The sequence below is a fragment of the Halyomorpha halys genome, unplaced genomic scaffold (genome assembly GCF_000696795.3).
Source record: "Halyomorpha halys isolate HHAL.00 unplaced genomic scaffold, Hhal_1.1 Scaffold425.1, whole genome shotgun sequence".
In the NCBI taxonomy this organism is placed as follows: Eukaryota; Metazoa; Arthropoda; class Insecta; order Hemiptera; family Pentatomidae; genus Halyomorpha; species Halyomorpha halys.
This window is the reverse complement of record NW_027114575.1, coordinates 814,459-824,483: the sequence shown is the minus strand read 5'-3', so window position 1 is coordinate 824,483 and position 10,025 is coordinate 814,459. Positions and strand designations below refer to the sequence as shown.

General features: G+C 29.1%; 1 protein-coding gene across 1 annotated transcript in view; it reads left to right on the top strand.

Moving 5' to 3' along the window:
• MFS9 (major facilitator superfamily transporter 9) overlaps positions 1-9,737 on the top strand; it is a 59,207-nt gene extending 49,470 nt beyond the window's left edge. The window contains exons 3-10 of the mRNA XM_067051742.1: positions 3,765-4,001; positions 5,049-5,223; positions 5,322-5,452; positions 5,582-5,702; positions 6,264-6,397; positions 6,828-6,970; positions 8,967-9,087; positions 9,205-9,737. Coding sequence (XP_066907843.1) covers positions 3,765-4,001; positions 5,049-5,223; positions 5,322-5,452; positions 5,582-5,702; positions 6,264-6,397; positions 6,828-6,970; positions 8,967-9,087; positions 9,205-9,405 — 1,263 coding nt within the window. The 3' untranslated portion in view covers positions 9,406-9,737. The remainder of the gene's footprint in view (positions 1-3,764; positions 4,002-5,048; positions 5,224-5,321; positions 5,453-5,581; positions 5,703-6,263; positions 6,398-6,827; positions 6,971-8,966; positions 9,088-9,204) is intronic.
• Positions 9,738-10,025: the final 288 nt, after the last annotated feature.

Here is a 10,025-nt window from a genome sequence, read left to right as displayed (position 1 = left end):
TTATTCTTAGGGGACATATGTCCCAGAATAAAGTTATTTTTTCATTTCATTTCATAAATTATCTATCCTGATGTTTGTCTGTCAACTGAAAGGTTGTAACAGGTAAATGCACAATAAAAGTGACCCAAATTGCACTTTTGAAAAAAATTAAAATCTGTACCACTGCAACCCATAACGGTTATATAAGAAGGTGATTTGTTCAAGATTATTCTCAACAGCCAGATTTTCCCCCAGGTATGGGAAAAATTTAACACTTCAAAAGTGAAAATGTGACCACCGCTCTAATCTCAATTTAAATAACTTTTCAGTCAGATTCAACATGAGAAAACATTTAAATCGTATCTATCCATTAGTAACTATGTAACAATAGTTACTTTATTATAGAGTGAGTGTTCAAAAGAAAGTTTTCTGAATGAGGTCAGTAAGTGAGAGGTGTTTTTATGCTGTGGCTTAGGACTAAAATTGCTTTATCGATATATAACCTTCAGATCGATAATGATTGGTAAGCACATGATCACGTTCCGCATTGGTATTTCTTCAGAGGTCGTTCATTAATTGTTATCAGTTCTCAGTAATTTTCTGTTATTTAGCATATTGGCTATCGAAGAATAGGCAGAACAATAATGAAGTGTATTTACAAAACCTTGTGAGAAACCAGTGGTTTGCCTAGGCAGTTTACTGTGACCTTTTAGAACAAATTTAGCAAAAATATTTGAAAAATAGAACTATCTAATGATGATTTTTTAAACTTTTTCCTAATTATTTGTCAACGTACATTTCATACACTGATAAATGTCATATCTATAGAATCAAGAATTTTCCAGCTATCGTAACTAAAATAGGGCAGGTTGTGTCTTAGTTAACATTATTTCGTACCAGTGAAAATATTAAATATTTATCTAAAATGTAAATATATTCCTTAAACGAATTATGTTAATTTATATTAAATGAAACCTATTTTTTCATTATATATGTAAATAATTGAACGTATCATTTTAATCTATGAAGAAAATTGTCCAACTTAAAAACTTTGATCAAAGTCTCGATAGTTCTTAACTTAAACAGCTCTGATATAACTCTACAAAGTGGGGTGGTTTTGGTTAGACTACTCGAACCTTTATAAAAATATTAATTTAGAGCTTTTTCGACACGTTTTATTTATATTTTTTAAAAACTTAAAAACATCTAAATAAAAAATAATTGAACCAGAGTTGGACATTAGACAGTTGAAAAATTTTCCAATTAATTTAAATCGGATACAAAAATTAGGAAAAATTTTAATCGATTAAACAAACGCATTTTCTTTCTTTAATTAAAATAATAGAATAAAGAAATATGGCTCCTCTTTCATAATAAAAGGTTTGACTTATGTATAATAATATTGCTATAAAAGGATTGTAATTTAGTTGTAGAAAAGGATTTTTCATATTGAAATAAATTTTTTTATTAATTTAATTGAAATTAACAGGCTATGCATGATTATCAACTTTTAAGTCATAAAATACACAGAAAAAGAAACAAAAAATTGAGATATTAATGCATCAAAATATATGTTTTAATGATTTAAAATTAGACAAATACGGTCTTTTGTAATTCTGATTTGGTTACGATTTTTTTCTTGTGTATGTAGGAAAACGTACTGCCTTTCAAATGATTCTATACTTAATTTGGCATAGTATATATTATTTTTGAGTTATGTGCAAATAAAATATACTTATCAACGTAACATATTTTTCTTTGCTATTATCATGCGGTTATTATTTACAAAAATTTAAAGAACTTTAGGGCGAAGACTTTCAAATTTCAACAAAAGTTTTAGAACCATCTTAGTGCTACAGCCTGTAGAAAAACGTGGCAAGAACGGATTGGAGAAAAATTTGTACATTTTCCGTACATGCGGAAAAAATACAAATTTTTCTGTTTTTTACAAAACAAGAAATAAGTAAAAAAATTTGTTCCTCTGTCTAATAGATGACCCTACCACAGATATACGAAAGCACGAACACAAATTTTTGGAATCATGGAGCTTTGAAACGCATTAACTCATTGAAATCTGCACACTGAAAAACCTCATCTAATTACAATAGTTTTATTATTATCTAGTAACTACTGCTGGCTAACAAATACTAAAAAATCTTAAACTGACCAATATTAATGGAAACATAAGAAATAACTATTGTATTAAACCTTGAAGCCAAAGCGTTAAGTAAATTGTGTGAGTGATCACACCACTTTTTCCCACTCTTAAACTAAACTCCAAGAAAATATGAAAAAAATCTAATTAATAAATAATTCAAGTTTTCTTGGCAACTTTCAGAGATGAAGCAATGCTGTTGTAAAACACGACTACAACTTGGAATGCTCAGACGTTAATTTCCTTCTCGTCTGATATAAATTTATAATGAATCGCATAAATAAATGGTTTTGCTTCTTTACTGTAAACATAATGCTACAATTGATATTTCTGCTTTTTGAGGATGACAGTCGTGATAACCATAATGACTCAGATAATATACCTTAAATAAATTTAACACGTTTTTTTATGTCAATTTTCATTCAGATACAATACCAAAAATTCTGTCTATAAATCATTGTACAATGAAGAAAACAAATTGTATTAATAATATAGACTAATCATTACTTTCTTTCATTTTTTTTTGGCTTCAAACGGTACATGCATTTAATTTATAAACTCGACTATCAACTATCCTAATCTAACTAATATAAACATCGGTCTGAGGGATTGCTATTTCAACCACCAGCAGTTCCAACCATCCAGGGCCCTGTTTCATAATGAAAGCTAATAGTATTAGTTCATAGTACAAGTGTATAAACTAGTGTGGTAATAATACTAATACTTATTTTTTCATGATAGGGATGACTATTAATGATATTACAGGAATTAACAAATACTACTAGACCAGGAGTCAATTTGCCCCTTGGGCAATGTTGGAGATTGCTACCTCCTATGACAATTCTAGGTTATCTGTTTCCTCAAATAATGGAATCCAGTAAATTTTTTTTAGTAAAACAAAAGCTTGTTTGGCCATTGAACAGTATTCGATTGAGGAGTAGCACCTTGCTCTCTTTGACTGCTTAATCACCCAAGCAAGGTGTTCAGGCCATGAGTAAAATGATACAGCAGCCTCTCTCACATGCAATATTTCATGTGTTTTATTTTTGTCAATAATACTAATATAAGCATCAAGGTTTACTATGAAATCATTATTTTACTGCTTGTAAACAACATACATACTTATCAATTAGGCTACACAATCAGGATATCATAAAAGAAAGCGATATTATTTATTTCAGATATTTTTACCAACGCCTATCAGCAACCTGAGAACCCAGGCCCAAGGGATGTCGTCCCCTCTGTTCTTATCTTACGCCAGACCAGGACCTAAAACTTAGTGTTTCTTTATACAAGCTATCCACAAATGTGCAAAAACATTAAACAGGGTTTCCCAACAATTTCAATTTTTTATATTTATCTTAATTCTACAGTGGACGAGATAATTTTATACCTTTGATCTGGACACTGGTGTTAATAACACTAATGCAACTAAGGCTGTGACGAACTGATTCGCAGTTTGAAAATTAAGTAGGACTGATGGTGTTAAAATTGTGAATAGTTCTATAAAATTAAGAAAAACCTGATTTTTTATGTGTAAATGTAATCAGCATTATTCAACTTTTTTTAAAAAAATATTTTATTTATATTCATTTCTTTAAAAAAATAATAATAAGCCTAATGATTTCAGGAACCCGACTTTGATTGGGACTCAAAAACTCAAGGACTGATCCTCAGCTCCTTCTTCTATGGCTACTTATGCACTCAATTGCTTGGTGGCTGGTTTGGCACCAAATATGGAGGTGCAACAGTGTATGGGCTAGGTGTTACAACAACTGCATTCTTAACCCTAATCACTCCTCTCACTCTCAGTACATCATCATATTATCCACTAGTCGCCCTAAGGATAATAGAAGGATTGTTTGAGGTGATTATTTATTTTTAAAGTTATTTCAAACTTTCTTTAATAAAAGACATCCAGTAATTAAACATATTATATTATATGTATAAATATTAATTATATTAGGATGTATATTCATATATAAACAAATTAAATGAAATTAGTTTGATTTAAATATACCAAGGAACTGTAGAAATTTTATGAATAGGAATATACCTTATTTATTAAACTTAATTAATTTTTATTTTGTGATTCTTGATGTAGAAATAAAATGTGACCATTCTTTGCTAAACAATTATGAGTTTAAAGACATTTTGAGGTCATTTCCCCATCTTCAGGTATAACTAGCTGGTCTTCTTAATATTTTTATTTTTAAGTCCTTGCTTAGTCTAATATTATACCAATTGGGATACCAATTTTTTCTTAGAATTATTTAAAATTCCTTTAATCATATTTGTTCATTTTAAAAGTAAGAGCCTTCTATCACTTTATTGTAAAAATACTCTCAACTGTCTTCTGTTCTACTTACTATCTTTACTTTTAAAATGAACATATATATTTTAAATGATAAAAAGGCAAAATTGGTACCCTAATAGAATAGTATTAGACTAAGTAAAAAAGGGGGTAATGTAATAAAAACATTAAGAAGACTATATAGTGCTGAAGATGTAGCAATGGTCCTGAAACGTTTTCTTTGAACTGTAAATTATTAAATAAAGAATAATTTATCAAGAAAGATAATCTTCACACCATATTAGATAATATAATAAATATTTCCAGTTAAAAATACTTAATTTAAAGAATAAAATCTATTTGTTTCTAAAAAAAATTTGAATTATTTTCTTCTTGAAATAGTTTAGTATAATTTTTAAAAAATGTATTTTTTTAAAAAATAATGCTTGAACATTTCCAATTGTCTACATTAAAAATGGCTAATAATAGTAAAAGATCAGTTGCTAAATAAACCATTATCCTATAGCTCTCCTTTCTTACAATCCATCTTTTATTTCCATAACCATCTGTTCATGTGCTAACTTCAGAGAGTGAAAATACAATCACAAATTGTCATTCCAGGGTGTCACTTACCCTTGCATACATACTGTTTGGGCAAAATGGGCACCACCCTCAGAGAGAGCATCAATGGCTTCTTTTGCATTTTCGGGCAGCTACGTGGGGACGGTCATCGCGATGCCTATGTCAGGTGTATTAGCTGAGCATTGGGGGTGGCCATCAATATTTTATGTCACAGGTGTGTAAAATGATTTAAGTATGCTGAAAGCTGAATTAATTTTTTTTTTAAATTGTTAAGTGTATGAAACATAATTGCTCTAATAACTTATTGTTTAGGTGTTGTTGGTCTCATTTGGGCTTGTGCTTGGTATTACATCGTAAAGAACACACCTGAAGACGATATATATGTAACCCCAGAAGAACATAAGTACCTCAAGGAATCTCTAGGTGATGTCAAGACAACCGAGGTTAATTCATTATAATTTTTTTGATAATGTTGATATGGTAAAAAAAAAACTGTTTCGAAACAATATTAACGAGATAGTTTTTTTATATTTTGAATGTTCATTTAATAATATTTATTATGAAATTCACAGATTGTTCATCCTTGGAAAGAATTTGTTAAGTCAATGCCGCTGTGGGCAATAGTCATGGCTCACTTTTGTGAAAACTGGGGATTTTATACTCTACTGACACAGCTTCCAACTTTCATGAAAGGTTGGTAAAATGAAAAATCCTATTAATAATGTTGAATATCATTCTGATGAGAAAATAGCTATCTGAAATAAAAAATATATTGGAACTATTTTTCAGTTTTTTACAATAAGTAGATTTTTCATACCATGTTTTTTTTTTTCATTAATATCATCTGTTTTTAAAACTTTCTACAAGATATAGAGAAATTTTAGAGTCCAAGCTCTTCTTTATACTTTCGTAATGCTACCAAAATGTTACAGGATAAATTATATGAAATATTTCACTATTAAATTTATTCAAATTTAAAATTTCAACTACTTTATTAGTGAATAAGCACCTCCTGATCAATATTAATGTCTGTTAAATGAATAAATAACAAAGATAAAGGCCATTTGTAAATAAAAAAGTGATAGTTTTTCTCATGTAAAATTCTCTGTATTGCTCAGACTTATAGTATAGATATCATCATCGATTTGATTAAGAAAAGAGAAATAATAAAAATAAATAAATCTTAATTATACTACGAATGGTGTACAACTAATCATTAATAATACATTTAGACCTAAAATTTCTACATTTTAGATACACTGAACTTTGATTTGACAAAGGCTGGTGTTTTGGCTTCACTCCCTTATCTTGTAATGGCAATTATAATGCAGTTTGCTGGTAGATTATCAGATTGGCTTTGTAACAAAAAAATTCTTTCTGTTACTAATGTAAGTATAGTATTCAATAAATATTTAAAACCAATCTCTTTTTAAAATTTTATATCAACCTTAAATTATAAGTTTGAGACAGTGATGACTAGCATTTTGGAGTCAGTACCTAGGGACATTAATTTTTGTTTCATAGCTAATCTATGGAATAAAACTTAACCTTCCTTCTCTGACCAGAATATATGATTCACAGGTGGGATAATCCAATACACTTACCCTAGTTGGAGTAAATAAGAGTGTTTTATTCGAAAAACAAATTAAAAGTTTCATTTCAATTGTTTTTCTTCCAGTTAGATAATGTTAGTCATCCTACCTGGGAATATATTACATAATAAAATGGAATGTTCTTACTAATAATATTTGCCTTTTGTATGTAAGCTGATCCTCGATGTGATTATATATTTGATTTAATATATGTTTATTTATGTAGGTTAGAAAAACTTTTAATTGTACTGCATTTCTCTCCCAAACCGTATTCATGGTACTTGCTGCACATCTAATGACTCCTGCTGGTGTGACAACTTGTTTGGTCTTAGCAGTAGGTTTAGGAGCATTTGCTTGGCCTGCTTTTGGGTAAGAAATAAATAAATAGTATTGGTTTCCCTCAGTTTTTTTTTTCATGATTTACCTGATAATACATGAGCAATAATCATCTATATCACTTCTATTATTTATAACTCAATTATCTCCTCTTATTCTTTATTATTGATAGTCACTTGATCTGGATTAGATTAAATGTATAAATTATAACATTAAAATATCTACTTAGTTGTTGTTGTTGGTAGGGGCTTTATGGCATAAAACCCTGAGGTCATCAACGCCCATGTTTCGCACTTTATAATTCTATTTCAAGATTTGAAATTCTTTAGATAATATATCTACTTAGTATATAGATATGTAACCTTATAATGCTATTTTATTTTTTAATCATAATTTTTTTGCATTAAATATTATTATTTATCTTTCAGACGTGTGCTCTTCCGATCTAAATATCTTTAAAGATCACTTAATTTATCCAAATTTAATTGATTATCATTCACTATCTGATAAAATGCTATGCATTTCTTTTCTAATAGAAAAACTCTTTGTACAGAGAGTGTTGTGAGAGGCCTCTGGTTTGGATCTCAATAAATAGATAGGACAAGGAACTTCCAGGAAGACTTCCATCTGAATATTAGAAAAGTTGTAATATTGACCGATAATATTACTCTGGACTTCCTAAACACTGTCCACAAGAAAAGAGAAATATGGGATGGATTTTAATGGAAGGAAGAACTTAAAAAAATTGTGAGGGACTACTCAGCCGCGTTGAGTTGCTAATACACAGCACACTGATCAGTCCAATAGAAAAAAAGTAAAATAAAATAAAAGCAAGAATAGTTAAAATTAGAAGAGTGGAAAGTGTATTCAAATTATGTCTTGTGGAAGACAGAATAATACACATACTGTATACTCTAGCAACACAATATACTTAAAGAACACTACTTCTAAATAAATAATGCATTTCTCTCTCTTATAAAATTTAAGCTATATACAAGTGAGGACCAACTGACAATAACAGTTATTTCATAGATATTGACTTGAGCCAGATAATCTAGATTTTGAGATAGCTACCAGGTCCAAAAGAAAAGATCAAGGAATTGATATATAATTAGTGTCAAAGCTTTTCATAGATAGAGAAGAAAATTTGAAAGCAACACCATGCGAGTTAGTCCGGAACAAGCTGGAAAAGAAAAGATCCCAAAGGCCTAGAATAATGTTTTATATACTGAAGAAAGGTACTTTTGAGGTGACTTATCATCATTTCAGTGCCTCAAAAATCTAAAATTCTAATTTTTTAAATTTATCCCAAATTTAATTTAAATTTTGTTGATTATTAGATGGAGGGGGCCGATCTTTTCTAACTTTCTAGACAGCATTATTAGTTATCTAAAAAATAAAGAAGTATATAAAATCTTTGGAAAGGCATGTTTTGACCGTCGCAATTTCGATACACAATTCTCTTTTTTAATCAGCTTTTAGTATAAAAATATATCACAGTAAACATGTTTTAGATTGATGATAGTGACATAAATGCTACAAAACCATATAATTTATTATTATTATACATGAAGAAGAGGGAATGGAACATCCAAAAACAATTATATGATGTATCGCCAGATACTCAAAAAGCAATGAAAACTAGATTTAAGATTGTAGTATGTCCGAGTCAATCAAAGTAACCTACAATTCTGTTGACAGAAAATATCTAAAGAAGAAAGATAAATTGAGAAAAATAAAGATTAGATACAGCAAATTGGAAAACATATTCCAAGAAAGAAGTAGAGCAGACTATATTTAAGTAAAGTGTAAATATTCTACAAATTCAGAATTCATTATCGAGAGGATATGTGATGTTTTTATTGCTTTATATAACAAAACTGCTAAAAGCTCATTTAAAAATACCTTGCTTATCATCTAATATTCATCAATGCATAAATATAAATTTACTTAATTCATAACCATTCAATTCTTTGGTCATGCTTGGAGTTTCTCACAAACATTGAGTTTTATTTTTCCTTTATTTCAGAGTGAATCATTTAGATATTGCACCACAGCATGCAGGTGTTCTAATGGGATTTTCAAATACTTTTGGGACCTTACCTGGAATTTTGAGTCCGCTCATAACTGGTTTTATAGTTACCAATAGAGTAAGTATAAATACTTTTCCTATAAATTTAAAGTAAAACAAAACTGTTTTAATATTATAAACACATTGTAATCAAAAATATACAATGTTGTAAAAAAAAAAAAACTGATTATTTCAGACAGCAGATGAATGGGCTGCAGTTTTTTACATAGCTGCAACACTCTACTTAATAGGAGCTATATTCTATTGTATCTTTGCATCAGCAGAAAGACAGCCTTGGGCAATGGACAAGGAGGAAACTAATAAGAAGAAAGAAACTAATGCATATGTAAATGGTGCGCTCAGTATTGACGAAACACAAGCACAACAAACTGTTTAGAATAAATTTTGTATTAATTAAAATTTAATAATGTGATGCATTATTTGTAAGATGTATTAGAAGAGTTTACTTTTTTTACATTAGATAAATGGCACACTATGATTTTATTGTGCTTACAATGGCTTTTTAGCATTACCTTATGAAATTCTTCAGCATTTTTTCTTCAAGGTAAAGCTAAAAAATCTAAACACACATTAAAAATGATTACCTTCTAGCTGTGATTTACCACCACGTTCTGAAAATATTTAAGTTCACCTAATTGATGTAAATATGTGTTCATGTATGTGGAAAGAAGTATTTTTGGCTGTGAATAAATATGTTACTTGATGAGAGATATAGTCTATTTTAAATACCCACTTCCTATTAAAAAAAATAATAATAAATAAAGAAAGAAAATTCATTGATTTTTAAAAGACCATTGTTGAACGCTCTTCAGTAAGGTGTCCCCATTGATGTTCTTACACAAAGGAGTTGAAAGTCATCAATTTAGGGATTCAAAGAATATCGAGCATGAGCAGTAAGTCATTGTACTGGAAACAGTGCCTGAGTGAAGTGTAATGGCATTCAGTGCTGCATATTTATTCCTAATAATATTTTTGGTCTTATGTAAGTATCATTGG